This window comes from Micrasema longulum, unplaced genomic scaffold (genome assembly GCF_059751315.1).
Source record: "Micrasema longulum isolate JH-2025_06_02 unplaced genomic scaffold, ASM5975131v1 h1tg000904l, whole genome shotgun sequence".
In the NCBI taxonomy this organism is placed as follows: domain Eukaryota; kingdom Metazoa; phylum Arthropoda; class Insecta; order Trichoptera; family Brachycentridae; genus Micrasema; species Micrasema longulum.
In genome coordinates, this window is record NW_028278095.1 from 106,837 (window position 1) to 128,519 (window position 21,683).

Consider the following 21,683-nt stretch of genomic DNA (forward strand, 5'->3'; position numbering starts at 1 on the left):
TTAAGATTGTCTTTACTGTTTTATTATGTTTGACGCCAATTCAATACTAACTATGAAATAACTAGTTATATATCTCCGCTGAGAATACGTTTTGATGTCATAAATTATTATTTAAAAATAGTTTGGTGTATTGTCCATTTATTATTTTTCAATTTATATGTTTTTCTGGTACTATATAATCTGTGTTTTTCTGCCCAGTAGCAACACCATCGAGAAGTTTATGGTTCAATGTTGGTTCAATGCAATTTACAATTTAGTCTTTGGTAATTTTGGAAGCGTGCGAGGTAGATGTCGGTTGTCGGGTGATTGGCGGTATTATTAATATTAAACGTTATTTAATCAATTCTAGACTTGTTTGTTTTGTGTACTGTGCAAAATGGGTGCGTATTTATCCGAGCCGTTAACTACTAAATCGTCTAGTGACGAAAACAATGCAAAAATATCATGCGGCTCCAGTTCAATGCAGGGATGGCGTATTAGTCAGGAGGTAAGCAAATCCCGCCGTTTTTACTATATTCTTATTTACTGTAGTTATAAAACGTGTCCTTTTTTTTAAATCTTGTATTTCTTAAAGTTAAGTTGGTCGATTCCCATGCCGCTTTGTATTAAAGACAAAACCCCCTTATTGTTACCAAATACTAAGTAATATTTTTAGACATGTGGCTTTGCTTCTCAATGTTTATTGTGTATGTTATGCCCATTAACTTTCATTTAACTCTAAATATTTCGGCGGTGTCAGATTTTTGTTAGATTTAATCATTGTACTTGTAAAAGCTGTCATTTCAAGAAAATATTTAGACGTTTATTACTTTAGTTTTATTTTCGGCCAACATTCTGACTAAAATATGTTTCTTCCTCCGAACTGTGCTTTTGACCTTGTGTAAACAGCGAAACATGAATTTCAATGATATTGTTGAATTAATAAAAGTTCCTCCTTTTTCCAAGCTGTTACAGTTTGTCAAAAACTGCTTAAGAGTATTTATTATTTATATTACCTATCATCTTAATATATTTCTCAGAACAGTATTTATATAAATACTCCTTAGTCTCTATAGTCTTTTGTTAACATATTGAAGATGTTCGGGACTAAGGCTTCATTTCATTATTTCAAATGTGTTTTTAACCAATTGCGTAGGTCTTATACTCATTCTGGCAAAAGGATTGAAAAGAGTCATCTAGATGTTTGCAGTTCAAATCGTTTTCCCAGAATGTGTATAAGACCTACGCAATTAATTTAAAATTATGAAAGCGCTTTTTCTAGAATTGTGGTTTGAAGCCTTTGCCCTGACACGGTTGATGTTTATCTGTTGTTTTTATAAAATATTGAAAAAAATATTTTAATTAATATTTTTAATAAAGTGTTAATGGTTTTTTGCACACAGGATGCTCACAATAATATTCTGGATTATGATGCAAATACCTCTCTATTTGCTGTATACGATGGGCACGGTGGCTCCGAAGTAGCTAAGTATTGCTCCATGAAGCTTCCACAGTTCATTAAAGATACCCAGGCCTACAAAGATGGAAACCTCACCCAGGCATTAGAAGATGCCTTTCTTGGATTTGATGCTACAATAGCCAAACCAGATGTTATTGAACTTCTAAAAGATCTAGCAAGTAAGGAAAAAGATGTAGTTTTTTGTACAAACGTAGCCCAGTAGAAATCAATATTTACTTTTAAAACGTCATCTTCATCATATCCCTATCCGCACCCAGTGCATAGGGCACTACATTGGAACACCAAATGCAGCGTACCTAGATTATCAGTTACATGAATGTAATCAATCGTACGTTTCAGGAAGCAGTCCAGGGACAGTGACATTTTGGTGTTAAACCACCTTTAAAACAAGTATTTCACAAATACCTTTCCAGGAATCAAACCCAGGGCCTCAAGCATGGGCTAATGCCTCAACCACTACACTACGAGGCTGACTTATCCTCACTTAATTGCCTTTTTCGGAATTTTTACTTGAGTTGAAACCACTTGTTCAGAGTTGTGGTTCTATTTCACACACAGAACTGTATTGTTTAAATATGTTTATTTACAAATTATATATTATACTAGTAAGTAAACAAAGTTTTTGTTACGGCTATGTAATTGGATTTATAATTTGTCCGCCTCATGATCTTATGTTCAGCGCGTTTGCCTACCGTGCAAGAGGTTTCGGGTTCAATCCCCGATTTGGTCGACATTAAGTATTTATTTGAAAAGATGTTTTAATGCTGGAATATTTCTTAGTCCCTGGACTGGCACCTGAACCATAAGACTGATCATCTTGCCTTCATTTTACAAAAATGTCAAGATATGCCGCGGTTGGTGTACTAACGCAGTGCCCTGTGCACCATTGGGTGCGGAAAGGGAACAATGATGAAAATGAATTGCAATATGGTGACGAGCAATAATGACAGTATACGACAAGCCTTTTATACAAAACACCAAATTTGAAAAAAAGAAAACAACTTGAATTTTGTCAAAAAAGTATTGTTCAGAGTACAAGTGAAAACAACTCTCTGTCTTAACGGTTTTCGATGTGTAGAGGGAGTGCTTTCACTGTATTTCTCCATTCGACTTCAATAGTCAAGGATTAAGTTTTTTTTAAATCAATTTTTTATTAATAAAACCTGTATTTAACATCAAATAATCGTGAAGGAAACAAAAAGGAAATAAAAAATTATATACAAAAATATTTATTTATATCTTGTTTATTTTGTTGTAATTTACATTTTCTTTATTAGAGAGTGACGAAACTGAACCAGAGATTGACGCGGAGGATGAAGATGAAGAAGAAGAAGTGCATAACTTGTGTGAGGAGGCATCAATGCCCCTCGATAAAATAATGCAAAAATACGAGGGAAAGACAAATCCCATGTTAGCCAAGCTCGGTAAAGTTTCTGAAGTGCCTGTCTCCCCATCTCTAAGGTCAAGGAAGCCAGGAGCCTCGTGTGACTCCGGTGCTGGCTGTTCGAGTAAACAAACATTTAAAGATGAAGATTCTGATGTTTCCTCGTCTGTCAAAGATTCAGATGAAGGTGAAAAGTCTGACGAAGCTCAGGTAATAATATTATCATTTTCGATCTTAGGTTTATTTTTAAGGATGTCAATTCTTAACCTACTTAGTAGAAAATTTGGATTTAAGAATTTTCAAAAATAAAAAACGAATCGGGTTGTGGTTCTGTGGTAATGTCAAGAACTCCGGATCAGATGTCAGGGGCGCTGCATTATGAATTTCCATGTTCTAGTAGGTACAGTTGATTATAACTGGTTGAAATGGCCAAAATCGTTGTTTGCGTTATGTGTTCATCCTTTTCAAGTTTAAAATGCTGATAATCCTCAATATTGTTATATGTAATGTATTTTTCTGTTCTTTAAATGTTACACAGGTTACGACAAGTAATGGTGAGGAACAATCAAATGGAGATGGGTTGGATGTGAAAACGCCAGACGATACTGGTGAGAAGAGTGCTCCAGCAGAAGCCCCAGATAGTTCGGAAGATGTGCGCGAGACTCCCTCTGGTAGCAGCAACTCCAACGAACCTGCAGCTTGTTCTCCCACCAAAGAACAATGCAATGGAGAGGTTTCCAATTCCAAGGTTGAAATAAAAGATAGTGTCACGTCGTCATCCCAAGAAAATGGAGAAGTGAATAGTTCTCCAAGCAAAAAGGGAAAAGCTTTAGGTAATAATATAATTTACTAAAGAGTAATACTAATCTTATTCTCCACCTCAAAAAATAAAGTCATAGACACACGAATTCAAGGTCTACTATGACTTAATTCACATCTTCTACCATCAGAAATAGCTTTTAAAATGTTTTCATTAGCAATCCATTTTGTGAATGAAAAATACTTTTGGCTTATTTTATTTATTTATAAACGCCCAGAGGGCTTTTACATTTGGTTAAGAAGTACATAAAATATTATAGTAATTTACACAAAATATAATCACAATTATTTCACTAATATGTTGATTATAAAAAAGGAAATAAGTAAAGATGAATAGAAATCAAAAAGAGGAGAATTGAGGGGATGGCCATTCAATGGAAAGAATAGCTAATTTCGTGAATAATAAGTCTGAATCATTAATTTCCATAATATCATTTTCAAAAAAATGTGATTTAATTGTGTTATATACATATACTAATTATCTACAAAATTATCTTTCAGTTAAAACAGCAGCTGTTTCAAGCACAGAACCCACAGCGGCAGAAAATTCCGGACGCCCAACTAAACGTGCAGCCAGTATGTACAATGATCTGTTACAAATTATAAACTGTTCAGAAGATGATGAAAGTGACTCAAATGATGAGACTTTTGAAGGCAAAGAGGAAGGAACCTCATCAGACGAGGAAGAACCCACTAATGGCATTGGTGGAGATTCATCAGACGGTAATTATTATTTTGTTTTATTGTAACATAATTCAAACTATGCAAGTTATGGTAACTGTACAGGTGTTTTTTGTCCATGTAATCATTTGTATTTACCTTTTTTTTTTATTAATTGATTTTAGGAAAATGTATCTCTTTAATCAAGCTGCATTTGTCAATTTCCCTTCGAGTCGTTATGTTGTTCAGTTTTAATAGGTACCTTTTAACTCCCTTTAACAAAAAATATGTACTTCAAATGAGAAAGATCCTGTCTCTGTTCTTCTACACCTAGTGTTTCAATTTAACATTTCAAATTTGGGACGAATCGTATGAAAAATACGAGGTGTGTTCAGAAAATAACAGGAATTTTAGTTTTTTGATAAAAAATATTTATTTATTTGTCTACATTAAGGTTGTCGCCTTCAAAATAGTCCCCATTAGATATTATGCACATGTGCCAGCGCTTCTTCCAATCCTCAAAACACTTCTTAAACTCGATCTTTGGAAGAGCCTGTAGCTCTTTCAGCAATGCGCTTTTAATGTCAAATATGCTTGTAAAACAACGGCCCTTTAAGGTTTTCTTTATTTTTGGAAATAGGAAAAAGTCACATGGAGCCATGTCTGACGAATATGGGGGCTGGGGCATCGTTAAAGTATTGTTTTGGCCAAAAATTCACGAACTATCTATGAAGTGTGAGCAGGAACATTATCGTGGTGCAAAAGCCGTGAATTGCTTTGCCACAAATCTGGGCATTTTTTTTGTATTGTTTCATGTAAACTTGTAGGTGTACTCCTTATTGACCGTTTGACCTCGTGGCAAGAATTCATGATGCACCATGCCATTAAAATCGAAGAACACAGTGAGCATCACGACCGCACTTGTCGAGCCTTTTTTGGTCTTGGCATTCCAGAATGCCTCCACTGGGACAATTGAGCCTTAGTTTCAACGTCATATCCATAAACCCATGTTTCGTCACCTGTTATAGCAAGTTTCAGTAATTCTGCATTGTCGTTGACTTCATTTAGTGACACCTGAGCAACTTCCATTTGCCGCTGTTTTTGTTCAAAATGCAACCATTTTGGAACAAATTTTGCTGCCACCCGTTTCAGACTCAAAATATTCGAAAAAATTTCATGGCATGATAAAATCAATGTGCCAACTCATCAATCGTTCATAACCATTTCATTCACTTTTTCTACATTTTCATCGGTTGTTGATGTGCTGGGGCGTCCGGGCCTTTCGTCATCTTCAACGTCTTCACAGCCATCTTAGAAATACTTATACCACTCGTAAACTATAGTTTTACTCATAGCAGACTCACCATAGGCCTTTGTTAACATTTCATACACTATTTAATTTTTTACACAAAGTTTGATACAATTCTTTGATCTATTTTTTTAAGAAACGAAAATCGCCGAGCTCATAAAAACACATCTGACCTTACTACTGCCACAGTCAAAGTAAACAATAAATACAGCAGAAAATTTTATCATTCAATAGGGGCATGTATACCAACACAATATAAAAAATGACTGTTAGACTCTTCACCCGCAAAATTAAAAAATTCCCGTTATTTTCTGAACACACCTCGTATGTACTTCAAATGAGAAAAATCATGTTTCTGTTCTACGCCAGTGTTTCAATTTAATATTTTAAATTTGGGACAAATCGTTTTTTTTTTATTTGTAAAAAGTTTTTAAATGAACAGAATTTATTTATGTTTTGGGACCAGAGTTTATTTCAATTAGGGTAAAGATTAAATCACAATTGTTCAATTTATAATTTTATGTTATACAACAGAGTGATATAAAAACTATATGTTACAAACATGTGTCCAAACATTTGATGACTTGTAAAACAATCAACTTTGAAATAGATGATACATTTTTATTGGGTTGATTTCATATTATAGCACCGAGCATCACTCATCATAGACTAATATAACAGATTTTTTATTACAATAATATTTTGCCTATAGAGAGATATGATTACACAAAGAAAACAACATCATTATGCGCATTCTTGATTTATTTATTTATAGATCATAATAAAATTAATGGGGAATAGCACATGATACAAATTCTTACCTGCCTCGGCTGCATTTTCTACACAAAACAAGAAGGCCTTCATTCTCAGTAAAAAAATTATACCTTATTAATGTAGACTAGCAATAATTCGGTAATAAATCGGGCTTCATTTAATCAGCCCTGTGGGTCTTGATGAATCTGTTCTAATGGCCTATTTTAAATCGCCCAATAGTGTAATGGTCAGCACGTTTGCTTACCATGCAAGAGGTCTCAAGTTCGATTCCAACATGGTTGACATGAAATATTTGTTTAAAACGGTGTTTTTACACTGGAATATTTCATGGTCCCTGGACTGGCACCTGAAGCATAAGACTAATCATCTTACCTTCATGTTACAAAAAAATGATCCAAGATACGCTGCTATTGGATACCAATGAATTGCCCTATCCACCGTTATGTGTGTAAAGGGAATGATGATGATGAAAAATAATTAAATTTAAGGTAATCTATAAATGTCTCCAAGTCATTCAAATTTTGTCGGCAAATAATAAATATACCATTTTACATATAATAACAAATGAAATATGTAGAGAAATATTATCTTGAAAACAAATTTAGAGGAAACATGGAAAGAAATTGAAAAACCTTATCTTTAAAATTAATATAGAGGTAAATTAATTTTGGTCATAGTACAGAAATTATTTATCTCTGCCGCTTTGCATGTGCAACATAGGGTAATTAATAAAAAAGATCAACTTGTCTTTTGAAATATTCAATTCAAAACAAATTTAAAAAATCTTTAGAAGTTTATTTTACTATCAGTTCTTATAGTTTAAGCTTACGGGGGTAAAATTACTGTGTAAGCAGAAGGGCCCGAATCACTAAATGAAAAGGAAGATACTGGAAGAAACCATACAAAAAAAATGTTATTTGTGTAATAATACCACAACACTGGGGCCTCTGGTTGAAAGAATAATATATTGTATTATGTACTAATAATAACTGGAATAGTAATAACATTTTTTATGATATAAAGGATGTTAATTTTATTTTAGAAGTTGACGATGAGGATACCAGTGAAGATGATGGAGAAGAAGATGAGGATGATGATGAAGTAATGGATGCCTTTTCAATGATGATAAAAAATGAGTCTGGATCAAACAGTGGATGTACGGCCGTAGTAGCTTTATTAAAAGGTAACTAATTTATTTATTTCCTACAGAATTTGACAGGTTGCCTTTTGAACCAACATGGTCCATTGCCGATAACAATAACTTCTAATGTTTTTGTTTTAAAATTTCTATCCATTAAGGGAATCCCCGCACATTCAGCATTCAAGCAACAATATATTGTGTATGTTTTCGTAACTTCAAAAATAGAATATGGAAGCCCTAGGCATTTACAGACTTATGCCCTGTCATTGGCTGGTTTAAGTTATCACTGAGAGCTGGACGGTTCATAGCAAAAGCATTGGCTAAGTGTGGTGTTACTCAGTAAAATATAATATTATTTCGTTTTAATTCGCTTCAGTTGAAGCATTAAAGAGACTAAATTATAAGAAGTTGGATTAAATCTCTATGACTTATAATACGTGGCTAGTGTATCGGACTCACAGATCAATGGTCTGTGGTTCAAATCCCACTCTACCCTAACTTGATTCCTATTTTCTAATAGTGAGTTATTTACAACTCGTTTTAAAATGGCCCTCAAAATTAAATATTTGCGTAAATTATAAGAACGCAAATATTTCTTTTTTTTCAATAAAAAAAATAAATATTTTTATGAACAAAGGAAATACTGTTTTTACAACTTATTTAGTATAACTTGTACACTAATTCAATCATTGCCACCCCAAGTAATAACGAGAATCTTTTAAACCTAAAATCTATTCATTTTTCTTTGAACTGTACAAACATTCACTTGCATGGAATTTGTTTCCTGCAGTTCGGCAAATATGTTTGATGCAGATACGAAACGATTTTTAAAACTAGTCGTTTTATTACACGCTCATCTCTATCAGACAACTTGCGCTTCCTTCCACTGCCTGATTTCCCCGTAAAGTAACCAGTTTGACAATATTTTTTTAAAAATCGCCTCACAGCAGCTTCATTATACTCCACTCTATTAGCAATTTCGCGCACAGAAATGTTTTCTTTTACCAGAGTCAATATAAGGCTTTTAATTTCCACCGACATTTGTTGCGCCCGGACATATGTAACAAGAGGCGTTATCTATCAAAGGTTTTAAATTAAACTAAATACGAAATTGAGGGTAAAATGTATGTTACTGCAAGACAAATGTCTGAAGTGCCCTTATAAAAAATAGAAAGTGTCCGGGGGTTCAATGGTCAATTCCAGGAAAAATTATAATTATTGAATTTTACCTGAATTTTAAGTGTGGACCTTTCATTGTCGCTCACTGTATTTACCATGACGTGGCACTGGAAAAAAATTAATTGCTATGAAGCTGTCGGGGTCCTAGTAATTGCTTTACGCATAGTGTAATAATTTTAAAAAGACTTTTAAAAATCTGTCTATTGATATATATCTGCTATTACATAATTTTTTTTTTGTTCTTGATCATAATTGATGTGTTCTATAATTTATTGTTTTTGTTTACAGAAAATCAACTGTATGTTGCAAATGCCGGAGACTCTCGTTGTGTAGTTTGTAGAGATGGAAAAGCAGTTGATATGTCTATAGACCATAAACCCGAAGATGAAATAGAACTAAATCGAATCAACAAAGCGGGAGGGAAAGTCTCGAGTGATGGACGAGTTAATGGTGGACTAAATCTGTCTAGAGCCATCGGAGATCTTGGCTACAAACAAAATAAAGATCTCGGTCCTAAAGAACAGATGATTACGGCACTGCCCGATGTAAAAACATTGACAATAGAACCAAAAGATGAATTCCTCGTATTGGCATGTGATGGTATTTGGAATTCCATGACAAGCCAAGAAGTTGTGGACTTTGTACGATTAAGGTTAGAAAAAGGAGTGGAAAAGCTTTCTCAAATTTGCGAAGAGGTAATCATTACTTCCCAATATTCTTCTAGGAGCAATATACACTTTAGTTTGGTTATTCATGTACAATTTTCCATTGCAGATGTTTGATCGCTGCCTGTCCCCCAATACAGCGGGAGACGGAACTGGTTGTGATAACATGACAGCTGTGATTGTAAAATTGAATTACAGTGCATCGAAAAAGCGACCATCTGACGATGAGACCACGGACGAAAATCAAGCTAAGCGCTCTAAGACTGAAGACATTATCTCTGTTTCCTCCAGTGTTTAATACCGTAAAATATACATGTGATCATTATCAAAGGTGCTTTAAGTACTGAAATAGACATATTTGTGCACTTACAGTGGTATTTCCTGAGTGACTGTGCCATCTTTTATTCTGTTTGTGTTAACAATTTTGCAGTAAACCGTCAGTACTAACCTTTTTGTGGTGGTTATGAGATGTATTATTTTATTCACTTTTTTTTCTAACTGTTCCTCAATATGTCTTAACCTTCCCAATGTGTTTTGATCATGAAAATGATGCTGTCTTGCATATAGAACGAGTTTTTTCTCCACCCTTGAAACATTTTTCAATAATCCACTTTAATTATTCAATCCGTGTTAACATTAAAAACACGTTAAGAATATTTGAAAATGTTAGCAGCTACTGGTGTATGTAGTTAGGCATAAATGGGAGTGATAAATTCTATTGTGTCAACTAAATCTATTTAAATAACAAGTTGGGAGACTACTTTGGCTCCATTTTTTCCGTGCTTACATTACGGATGCAATATTGAGCGAAAGAGAAAAATAAAATAGTATTAGCCACTACAGTTAGCGCTTCACAGTATATAATATAATATACATGTCTAGCTTTGTATTAAATCAATGTTTAGATTTTTAATGATACATTATGGAATAATAATTCTAATACTTTTAGCAGACAGCGTGATACTTTAGTTGGTACCAAATGTTTGTAAAAAAATGCAAGTTGACTATCAATGTTATTAATGTATTTACCTAATCTAAATTGCGACATTTTTTTAAACCTCTTAAAAATATAAATCTTGACCAAAAAACATCATCCAGTTATGTATTTGTGGTATACAATTACAGCAATAAATTATAATGGCCAATTTATTTAGCTCTGTTTTCATAGTAAAAAAAACATAAATTATTGTTTTTTCTGTACATGAAATCCTGCTCTTTCTTTTAAATGAATTTCTAATGCCAATAATATTTTTCTATTTAGGTTAACTGTTTTATGGAATAACTCAAAAGTAGCTTTAATAAATCATACCTAAAGAGTGTGTAAGGCCTAGAATCCCACACCATTTAACCTTTGTGGGGCGACGCGAATAACAAAGATTTATAGTAAATTACTTACCGCCATCTTGAATGTCATATGATACCGGACAGCAGTGATATTGGAATACTGCGCCACTTAACAAAACATATTTTTTGTTTGTACTATGACACTTAGAAAGCTTTTATTAAAACGGGTTTTACTGATTATTTTATAGTTTTTGACACTTGACATGTTCTTTAACACTTGATAATAACATTTTATAAGGTGAAATTGATGTATATTGACGGAACGGACCTAAAATTTTGCACACGTGTGGTATATTTTGTAACAGGGTTTAAGACATAATCCTACATTACACGGAGAGCAAAAGTATCGAGTTAATTTTTTTTTTTTTTTAATTTTGTGTTCCCACAAACATGACGTCATCGCGGCGTTTTTTTTTTTAGGGTTCGGCGGAATCAACTCGGGAATGTGATCCATTATATCCCTTGGAAAAATTCTGTGTGGAGTCCGGCTTGTTGAAACTGTGGGATGTGGTTTCCTTATAATTGGTATTTTATATTTCGCTAATAGTTGCGTAGTAACATTTTCTTGAAAATCTGGAAATGATATTGTTTTGCCAGTTAGTGATTTAAATAAATAAAAGGAATTCAATAAATACAAATCTATAAAATGAAATGATACCTTTTTGTAACATTTTAAGGATTTCCTCATGCATGTTACATTACTAAGGATCATATCAGCTTTATCCACTGTTCCCATACATTTATTATGCATATCGGTTTAATTATGGGCTCATCTGTGCGATAATGCAGTTTTCCAGTTGGCTCCATGGAGTCATCGTGCATTGTTGTCAACATATGGACCTCTCTGTTGTCGCACCATTTTAGGGCTAATAATGGATTATCATTTTTAGCTTCTACTTCCCTTTTTTCAATTTTCTAAATTGTGGTAAGCCTTTCCAATTTCTTCTCACGGTCCCACACGCAGTAGTTTTATTTGCATGAAGATATTTAAATAATACAGGACTTGAATACCAATTAACACACTATAATTTGTACCCTTTTCCAATATAATATTTTAAAAGTGTTGTGACTACAGCTCCGGACACTTCAAAATTTTGATCATCTACTATGGTCCGTTCCTTCTCCACAGTAGATGATAAAATCTAAAATATATCCGATTGTCACATCGCACAACACAAATAATTTAATTCCAAACCGGTGTCGTTGTGACGGAATATATTGCTTAAACAATAATCTTCCTTTGAATGCTATCATCTATGCGTAAATTTTCATGTGAAACCATCGTCTCTTTGAATTTTTTTTTGTATGGTCTATTAATATCCTAAGTTTGTTTAAACTGTCTGAAGACGGAGGACGATTTGGATCAGAGAAATGCAACATTTGTAAAATTAACCGATACCTTGGCATTGTTTTTTCAAAAATTTGATAAAAGTACAAGTCATCGGTACGCCAGTACTGTTCAATAGATAAATGCTTACATTTCGCCATCACCATAGACATTGCGTAAAAAATATATAATTCGGGAACAGTGATATCTTTCCATTTGTGTGTGCAAGAACTTGGCCCTTGTTCTTTACTTGTATATGTATATCCATAAAATTTATTGATTTCTGAAACTATAGTGCTCATTATCTGAATGTTTAAAAAAAAATCACATTCAATTGAATTACTGGAGAGGCTGTTGACAGTAATACCCGATTGGATATCATCAAATTCATGTATTATGGGAATATGAGGTCCAGATTTCCATGAATTTAATTTTTCCCTTTCTTCGACACAGTCCTCAACAGATTCTGTTTCCATATCGAAATCAAGATCACCTACCTCTGTGTTATCCTCAGAAAATATTTCGCAATCGAAGTCCAATTCTCCAATTATTTCGGCACTTTCTTCGTCAACCAAATTTTGTGACGTCATTATAAATACAATATTTTTAGAATGTCACTTTAAAAAAAAAACAATCGTTCGTAATTTTGATACTCAAAATGTATTTAACAATTATTAAAACTTCTTAAGTTTTTTATTTACTAATAAAAACATAATTTTTAAAACGGTTCACCAACAAAAGGTTTTTCGGACACAAATTTTCCTGCTAGCACTTTTATATAACATATATTTTTTTATATTCTCCCACCAGTCTGACGATGTCGGTCACGACGAAACCCGGTCACTGGTAAAAAATTAAAAATAAAAGTGGAATAAAACTATATACGTATTTTTATTATTATGAAGAAACGTTTGTCTCAAAAAACACCCACCACTACACAATATTATGATAAAATTATTTGTAATGTCACTTATTTAACTAAATTGAATTAGGGACCTTCACAAATTCGAAAGTAAACAGATTGCAAATTAAAATATTCACCGCTGTGTATATCATATCCGCGCACTATGCTACACTGACGTAGTTACTGGGAAGAGCCCGGCGAGACACTATTGGTCGAAGTGAGCCTGCCAGAATTTTTAATTAATTAGCTGTTTTCTTAGGTTTGCGACTCGAATAAGTGATCTCTTAGATCTGGATTTTTAGTAAACAAACACATAATTTTCTGATGATGATATTTCTATATAAGTTATTAATTTAAAAAATACTTGGTACACTTCCACTTATTTATTTTGACCAATTAGCGCTTTCACCCTCTAATGGGCATCTTCAGACTGGTGAATATTATACAGTGTAAGGGTAATTTATATAAAACCCATTAGAGGGTGAAAGCGCTAATTGGTCAAAATAAATAAGTGGAAGCGTACCAAGTATTTTTTAAATTAATAACTTATATGGAAATATAAGTTATTACATCATTACAATGGAATTCCATCAAGAATTGTCAATAAATAATTTAAATGACATAATTTTCGTTAATAAACCGTAGATGGCATTAGTAGCATGAAATATCCTATACACTTATCAGAGTTGAAACGTCATAGGATACAAGTTAATGATTTTATCGACCGCCAAAGGCTAGCATAACAACATTGCTTACGTTCGCATTGAACGGAAGGAAATCTAGTATGGAACGTCGGGTAACAACATACAATTTTACAGCCGCGTCCAAAGGGTTAAGTATCATTCTGGTTTGCAGAAATCTACATTACTATTTTTTTGATAATATGTGAAAAGTAGTTGAATAGTTACACAATATTAAAACAACCTAATTCTTGTCAATACATATGTCCTAGCTATGGAATCTGTCTCCCGTTCAATTTTTTTAGTAGTATGTATTTTTATGAATATGCCTCAAATTGATTTGTCTGTTATGAAAAGGTCTAAATTGTGTATATCAAAATATTATTGTGAAATGCTCGGATTAGTCTTCCAGTGTATAAGGGAGCATGTTATTTTTATTTGTACCAAAAATAAAAATAACCAACATTAAAAAAAAAATACATAAAATGTACATTCTTGTCATAGTCTTAATTTAAGAATTGAGGATTTTGTAAGAATTTCAGCTTTCTTTATGCCCATTTGCTTACACTAAGTTATTCATCAGTATGATTATTGTGATCTGTAATTAAATGTTATTTTGTACGAGAAATAGATGTTATGTAATAATGATAAGAGATTTTGAACATCATAATTTACATTGAAGAAAAAAATACACAAAATTCCAAATATAATGCATGTATAGTTAGTAGAACAAATCACTCGCAAACGGGTGGAGGCGTATTATAAAAAACATAAATTACATAATAATTATTATTGGAAAACTGGTCATTTGAATTATTTATTACACTGTCTTCAAATCCCCCTTTTCCGTCGTTTTTAATAGAATAAAAAATACTAAAAAGAAAAAACCATGTGCTTTGAGTGTTAATAATGCCACTCGGAGTTTACATGAGCATACATATTATGTACCATCAATTTTGGATAGGGTGGTTCATCTTATTAAGTATTTCAGAATTTCATTTATTTCAGTGTATCTGTGATTAAGTTTTTTTTTTCATGTCATTTTCAGCATGTCATGTCTACACAATTTTTTAAAAGATAAAAACGACATATTCAAAAATTACTCTGCCTGTAAATTTTATCATACATACATTAGCTATTTATTAAAATCATACCATAAGTGTATTTAAATACTAATCGTAAAAACTTGGAAATATAATGTATATTGTAAAGAAAAACTTTATGATAAATTTCTTCTGCATCAATCAATAAACTTGGTTGTGTGTGAATTTAACAATGCATAAAAAATCTGACTAATTGATTTGTGGCAGAAATTTTTGTTTTGATTAAAATAACTGGATTTTTAAAATATTTTTTTGTTTATTGGAAATTTTAACCCTTTTTCTTTCTAGCGAGTGGTCAATTTCATTTTCATGATTAAATATACCAATATATATATTTTTTATTTTTGTCGCTCCTGGTCAATTACTTCTGTGCATACACTTTTTTCATGTTTTTTTTTTGCTGAAGTAATGTGAAATTTAGATAAACGGTTTAATAATGTATTGCAATTTTTTTTAAATGTCGAATCCATAAATCGCCTCTTGCGTGGACAAACATAATAATTGTATTAGTGCCTTTCTCATGAATTAATTTTATGTAGTAGGAGTAACATTTATATGTGATTTTTCCTTTTATTATTGTAAAATATTACAATCATAAAGTTTGGAATTGATAAGAAGAATGCAGCGTAAACTAAAATGCTATTATAATTTTCTTCAGTCGAGGCAACAATATTTGGGCATCTTATATATTTTCATCAATGAAAGTGTTCTGTCGTATGTTAATTGATTTCTTTCGAATTCTATAAAGTTCTCTGTAATTAGTTTGTAAGATTGAGTTGGCCGATTCAGATTATTCCAATAGATTTTTATTTTGTGACTTTGATTGTGGCGTTTTGTGTTCTTTTAAACCTAACCACAATGCGGAAATGTAGAGAAAGCTTGTAAATATTTTATTTACAAGTGTCCTTTTGACAAAATTCGTTTTTCGCATTTAATTTTTGTTTCTACTCATGTAATATTAAATAGTATTTTATTCACACAAACCATTTACTTCAAGGCCGAATTCCATTTTATAGTGATCTCAGTGTTGTGTGTAGCTAAACTCGTTAGATTATCGGGCAGACGTAGTGTAAATGTTTTTTTTAAAGGAAAATACAGTCAATAGTTTTAAGGAATTTCTGGAACTTTTTCTTATTTTTTATGCACCTAAATAAAAAGCACTTTGTTGTATTACAATATATAATTATTTTTATTATTAGTGACAATATCTTGGCTGTTCATTATTTATTTAAACAAAAAGAAATCAACAAAAAGTTTGTAAAACTATTAGTGCTCAATGTATAGTTTATCAGCTGGAACTGATCAGTTTGTTGAGTCATTTTAAATCTTATCTGCTTTTTGGTCAAGTATTTTATGTTTTTTTTTTTTTATACAATTGGAGAATTAAAACGATCTAAATATCAAATAGAATAATACGCATGCAAAATGTTACAGATAATATAATATTATGCAACTTAAAATAATGTCATATTGTAATACTACAAAAGTTGTATATCTGCTTAAATAATAAATATTATTTTTGATTGGTGAGATTAAAATAGATTTCCCTAGTCTTTATAACTCGCTTTATTATTCGTAATTTTGTGTTATTTTTCAGCAGCATTTATAAAAAAAACTGGAACAGCATTTTATTTTTTGAATACATAAACATATGGTATAAAAATAATGTTTTTTATTTAATTTGCATCCTTTATTTAATCACAAATGTATAAACAATGGTAGAACTTCAATAATTCTTATGAAAAGAAGTTGAGGAAAATTAGGATCAATAAAACTATAACAGCCCACTTTGATCATATCTAGAAATAAAATAAAAATCAATAAATTGGGCAATGTGTAACAGCTTACATAATTACTCAAATTTGTAAATATATCAATCAATCAAAGAACAAATTTAAAATAGGAACATTCTTATTTTAAACTACTAAATTACCGCATTTCACTTAAGTACTCTATGGTTTCCTGTTGTTCAACTTCAACCAACTGAAGAGAATGGTATTCTAACTGCAGCCTTTCCAACTCCATTGTTTTTTCCATAATTAGACCCTAAAACAGTATTTATTAAGGCTCGTTTTATCTACATGAAATACTCGAGAGCAAAATATGCCTTTGACTTGTTTATTTTTAGAAAGCGCATAAGTACATTAAACTATGGTGAACACGTGTCCCAAAAACATCAAGTTAATGTTTTAAAAATCACGATTGAAGAATTATTATGAATGTTATAACCTAACTAAAAGTAGTGGAAGTAAATTATTTTTTGTAAATGGTTGATATTTTACAAACTTCAAATAAGAATTATTCCAATCTTATTCTAAATATACCTGCAATTTTTGCTGCTGTTCATCTCTATCCTTAGTAACAGACTGAAGAGAATTTCTTACTCCAATTGCAAGAATTTTTTCTCTATCTACATTTGAACCGAGGTCTTCTAATACAGTTATAAATGCGTCGATCGTCTGTTCCAAAGAGGTAACATCTAAAAATAATATTTTTAAAATAATGCTTAAGAAACCTGCATCTCTAAGTACTATATTATCATTGCAACTTTGGAATAGTAAATCCGACAAGTTTCCACGTACTGCTTTTAAAAAACTTGCTTGTTTCAATCAAATCGTTTGTTTGATTGGATACTGTTGAATCAAGAATTCTTATTTTATTAAATTCATCTAAATACAGGCCAGCCTTTGCAAGCTCGTCCGCCATTTTTTGTAAACAATCTTATGTCAAAAATGTCAAGTCAAATATAATATATGTTTTAGTGTCTTAAAAATATTTTTTTGTAAAATGGGGTAGGTTATTGTAAATTTTCTTGCAATGTCGGCACATAAAACAATGACATTTATGATTGTGGGCAATTTAGCTGATGAATTTATCCTGGCGTTATTTGCGATTAAGTTGAAAATACAAAAACAAAATAATATTTTTTTTTTGTTTTCTATTTCGGAAAAAATAAAATTTAATCTTTATCTCGTGAAACAATTATGAAGCATACAAAATTAAGCATACAAAATATTTTATTTATTGTATTTTCCAATTTATGATGAGTCGTGCAAAAAAATACTTCTATTCACGGAGAAAAAAAAAACAGCTAAGCAGAAGTTTTGTACTTTTGTTATCTACATAAATTTATAACAAACTCGACAAAAACAAAAAAACTTAAATTTCTGCATTTGCAGCAGTATACTCAATTAAAATACCTATCTGCATTAATTATTTAGTTATTTTACCGTCAACATATAATTATAATGGCAACATTTAATGACTATGAAATAGGGTGTTGTTGGAAATCAATAAATCGGAAAGGAAAAATCTCCTTGCGTGTTATAAGTTATGAATATATAAAATAAAAGTGATTGTTATGAGTTTTCAATATTATATTGGTCTTTAAATCTGATATGTCATACTTCTAATTCGTGACTCATATCTTTCGGTACCTACGGTCGTAATTTTTTGAGCTCTACTGAGCTCCTTCAAGTCGGTCAAAAAAACTCAGTCAAAATTTCGGTGCAAACTGAAACCTTGATTGTCACCATGTCTGGCGACCACAAGGCTTACATAAAAGGCAATCCATCTCAATACGTTAAGCTCAACGTAGGAGGTAATCTATATTATACAACAATAGGAACTCTTACCAAAAATGATACCATGTTGAGAGCTATGTTCAGTGGGAGAATGGAAGTTCTTACTGATTCTGAAGGTAAGTCTTACAATCTGTGTATTTTTTTCCGTACTATACTTGAATCATAAATACTATAAAAGTCAACAAATTAGTTTATGCAAAAGATTAGTAAAATTTTAAGTTTTTAAGTCTGGTTTACCTTACAATTGTCGCATGCATTGTGTTAACATGACAAGGTTTTATTACGCTGGTTATTCCTTTTTATCTTTCTGATTTTGTTTTAAATGTGTTTACTTATTACCTTAATAATGTTTATGTTCAGGTTGGATACTGATCGATCGGTGTGGGAAACATTTCGGTACTATATTAAATTACCTTCGGGACGGGACTGTTCCACTACCAGATAGTTGCAAGGAAGTTGCAGAGTTACTGGCGGAAGCTAAGTACTATTTGATCGAAGAATTGGTAGAGTCTTGTCAGCAAGCTCTGACAAAGAAAGAAAGAGATGCTGAACCTATTTGCAGGGTTCCATTAATAACCTCACAAAAAGAGGAACAAATGCTCATCACTTCCACGACGAAGGTAAGGAACACAATAAATAAATTAAAAAAATATTTCCAAGATTTTATCTCTGTATTACACCTTGAGTCTACAGTCTCGGGTTTTACAAATCTTGTTATTTTGTTTTAGCCCGTGGTCAAGTTGCTCATCAATAGACACAATAATAAGTATTCGTACACAAGTACTTCTGATGATAATCTACTAAAAAATATTGAATTATTCGATAAACTGTCCTTAAGATTCAGCGGTAGAGTTCTTTTTATAAAAGATGTGATCGGCTCTAATGAGATATGTTGTTGGTCTTTTTATGGACACGGTAAGAACCGCGCAGAAGTTTGCTGTACTTCAATTGTTTATGCTACAGACAAGAAGCACACGAAGGTGGAGTTTCCCGAAGCGAGGATATATGAAGAGACCCTGAGCATACTGCTGTACGAAAACAGGAATGGGCCGGACCAAGACCTGATGCAGGCAACCTCCTCTCGAGGAGCCGTTGCCGGTATGTCGTACACCAGCGATGAGGAAGAGGAGCGCACAGGACTGGCTCGCCTGCGCTCCAATAAGCAGAATAATCAATCGTAGCGTTTAGAATCCGGCTTGGCACGACTCCGGAACAGCAAACAGAATAATCTGTGCTGAGTCAGTGCCCTGCTTCAGATTACCCCCTGTTGGATCAGTCGACGTTCTCTCTACAGTGTACAAGTGGATCGCGGGTTTCATAGACTGTTTTCACCCCGACGATTCTGAATATATCGATCTGGTTTAAGGAGAGATTTATACAAACCGGGAAACAGACACTTATTTGACTGTGTACAAGTGTGCAAATTTTAGGGCTACATGGAAATTTACGGCTCAAATGTTTGCCAAAATCTTGTTGTAGAAATTAGAAAATTTTCACACCTAATGATATTTCAAACTTCACTTGTTACCCCATTTATTTACACCTCTAAATGTAAGCAGGGTCCCTGGAACTGTGATATGTTTTAGATGAAAATTATCCACCTAGAATCCTTGTAGTTATTATTGTAACAGGATTATTTTTATTGATGTTTCAAAATGGATATATTATAATGTTAATATTAAGTATGTTGCGGATTTTGAACACAGAAAGCATGATTTTTGCAGGAATAATGAATTGGTGAAGGAATGTTAGTTTTTATAGTGTTAAAAACCTATATGCAATACCATTTATTCTCAATGTATGTATTATATTATCATTGTTGCATTTATATAAATTAGATTATCAATAAATGTAATATTGCAAATAATATTAAATAGTCCTTTGTCATTAATGTCTTTTTTTATTAAACTGTAGAAAAATATTTTTCTCTACATTTTATCCAGTGCAGATAAATAAATGGGGGATGATTCCATTATGGAGGGTGCAACGTTTAAACGCATTTAAAGATTTCTAACCAATAAAGTACAAACAATTTTAATGAAATGATTATTTGAAGGGCAACATTTTAACCTGTTTTCTTTTGATTTGTGTAAAATAATTCAAATGGATTATACAAATCACGAGGGAGGTTCAAAGTGCTATCGCGGGTGCAAGAAAATCGGCCCTAACTTTCCAGATCATGATACAAAACCACAAGTCTCTTAATTATAAAACATTAATGATAATTCAATACTGAAAAATAGTTTAAAATATTATTGAAATGAAAAATAAGCAATAGGTTATTCCCTTTTGAAGTTATCGCGGGTGCAACGCGTCTAACTTAAGCGAACATAAATGTCATTATAAATACCTATATTCAGTAAATGAAAGATCATATAATGTATATTACTAATTAGTACACTTCTTCAATCACCTAAGCTAATTATTATTTTCAATTACGTCAGTATTTGCCAAAAAAAATATTTTTACATTACTGCCATCATCTTCTTCTATCGCGCTCCCAATTTTGCGATATTATCTAGGTCGGCTATGTCATTCATGTTTTTGATGTAGTGTTTACCATCAATCGTCCTAAAGGATCACACTCGTCTCCATTCTCATTCATATTGCTCTGACTTACCTCAAATAGTGATATTGTGTAACTTTTTTTACCTAACTTTCAGAGCAGCGGCACGAGCACGTATGACCCAGCGCAAATATCTTTGATAAGACAGCGTCAGTTTCAGGAAATACTTGTGCTGGCAACCTCGAGAGTTTTAGAAACGTCGTTGAAGACTCATTGCTTGTATTAATATATTACAAGAATATTTAAAAAAAAGAGAAATACTAGAAAGAGTTCTAATTATTTACTCAAATATTTAAATTTTCAGACCATTTCCTATAAGTCATAAATAACTTGTGCTGGAAAATTAAAAAGAAAAAACATCTGAAACGCGTAATCTTTTCCTGCGTTGTATAAAAGGTTCTTTCTAATCAAATACTGAAAGCACAGATTACATCAGGCAGGTGCGACATGCAACAGTCCTCACAGTTTAGGAAAGGCGGTGACAAAAGTGAAGCGTAATCTTCTTGCAAGTCCTAAGAAAGCGTTTGAAATTATAAAAAAATAGCTCCTGAATTACATTCAGTACACAATTTTGTTTTTGCATATATCTGCTTTCAATATTTCATCAGAGAGAATCTCTTATACAATGTAGGGAAAAGAGTGTGCGTTTCAGATGTTTACAGTGGCTAAAATAATGAATCTTCAGCAACGTATGGTAAACCATTCACCCGACGCATACAATAAGTCAAATGATGATTCTTCAAAAATGTCTCTTGAACCCTCGAGGTTGCCAGCAGAAGTATTTC

The 21,683-nt window shown here is 32.2% G+C and overlaps 3 protein-coding genes across 4 annotated transcripts; 2 read left to right on the forward strand and 1 right to left on the reverse strand.

The window, feature by feature from the left end:
- The first annotated feature begins 262 nt into the window (after nucleotides 1-262).
- LOC148278242 (putative protein phosphatase CG10417) lies at nucleotides 263-10,215 on the forward strand. The gene is made up of 8 exons (XM_088231693.1): nucleotides 263-487; nucleotides 1,383-1,617; nucleotides 2,737-3,053; nucleotides 3,382-3,676; nucleotides 4,164-4,385; nucleotides 7,448-7,588; nucleotides 9,014-9,420; nucleotides 9,500-10,215. Exons 1-8 carry the CDS (start codon nucleotides 377-379, stop codon nucleotides 9,686-9,688), a joined length of 1,917 nt encoding a protein of 638 aa, XP_088087819.1. The 5' UTR covers nucleotides 263-376; the 3' UTR covers nucleotides 9,689-10,215.
- A 6,201-nt stretch (nucleotides 10,216-16,416) lies between these two features.
- IFT20 (intraflagellar transport 20) lies at nucleotides 16,417-17,462 on the reverse strand. Of its 2 annotated transcripts, XM_088231694.1 has the most exons (4): nucleotides 17,331-17,462; nucleotides 17,073-17,227; nucleotides 16,682-16,794; nucleotides 16,417-16,547 (listed from the first exon to the last, which is right to left on the reverse strand). In XM_088231694.1, the coding sequence occupies exons 1-4, from the start codon at nucleotides 17,452-17,454 to the stop codon at nucleotides 16,523-16,525; spliced, it is 417 nt and encodes a 138-aa protein (XP_088087820.1). In that variant the 5' UTR covers nucleotides 17,455-17,462; the 3' UTR covers nucleotides 16,417-16,522. The 2 variants fall into 2 exon arrangements, with proteins under 2 accessions (XP_088087820.1, XP_088087821.1); XM_088231695.1 differs by lacking the exon at nucleotides 16,417-16,547 and having other exon boundaries at nucleotides 16,552-16,794.
- A 561-nt stretch (nucleotides 17,463-18,023) lies between these two features.
- LOC148278244 (BTB/POZ domain-containing adapter for CUL3-mediated RhoA degradation protein 3) lies at nucleotides 18,024-20,223 on the forward strand. Its single transcript, XM_088231705.1, has 3 exons — nucleotides 18,024-18,448; nucleotides 18,693-18,952; nucleotides 19,061-20,223. The coding sequence occupies exons 1-3, from the start codon at nucleotides 18,283-18,285 to the stop codon at nucleotides 19,511-19,513; spliced, it is 879 nt and encodes a 292-aa protein (XP_088087831.1). The 5' UTR covers nucleotides 18,024-18,282; the 3' UTR covers nucleotides 19,514-20,223.
- Nucleotides 20,224-21,683: the final 1,460 nt, after the last annotated feature.

What these genes read in the sequence shown, in the direction of transcription:
- LOC148278242 (XM_088231693.1), top strand. Translation starts at nt 377, where the DNA reads ATGGGTGCGTATTTATCCGAGCCGTTAACTACTAAATCGTCTAGTGAC. An exon ending in GATGGCGTATTAGTCAGGAG is followed by an intron (nt 488 to 1,382) that starts GTAAGCAAATCC and finishes TTTTGCACACAG; the next exon opens with GATGCTCACAATAATATTCT. An exon ending in AAAAGTCTGACGAAGCTCAG is followed by an intron (nt 3,054 to 3,381) that starts GTAATAATATTA and finishes AATGTTACACAG; the next exon opens with GTTACGACAAGTAATGGTGA.
- IFT20 (XM_088231694.1), bottom strand. Translation starts at nt 17,454, where the DNA reads ATGGCGGACGAGCTTGCAAAGGCTGGCCTGTATTTAGATGAATTTAAT. An exon ending in AACAGCAGCAAAAATTGCAG is followed by an intron (nt 16,795 to 17,072) that starts GTATATTTAGAA and finishes ATACTGTTTTAG; the next exon opens with GGTCTAATTATGGAAAAAAC. An exon ending in GAGTACTTAAGTGAAATGCG is followed by an intron (nt 16,548 to 16,681) that starts GTAATTTAGTAG and finishes TTTTATTTCTAG; the next exon opens with ATATGATCAAAGTGGGCTGT.
- LOC148278244 (XM_088231705.1), top strand. Translation starts at nt 18,283, where the DNA reads ATGTCTGGCGACCACAAGGCTTACATAAAAGGCAATCCATCTCAATAC. An exon ending in AGTTCTTACTGATTCTGAAG is followed by an intron (nt 18,449 to 18,692) that starts GTAAGTCTTACA and finishes GTTTATGTTCAG; the next exon opens with GTTGGATACTGATCGATCGG. An exon ending in TCATCACTTCCACGACGAAG is followed by an intron (nt 18,953 to 19,060) that starts GTAAGGAACACA and finishes ATTTTGTTTTAG; the next exon opens with CCCGTGGTCAAGTTGCTCAT.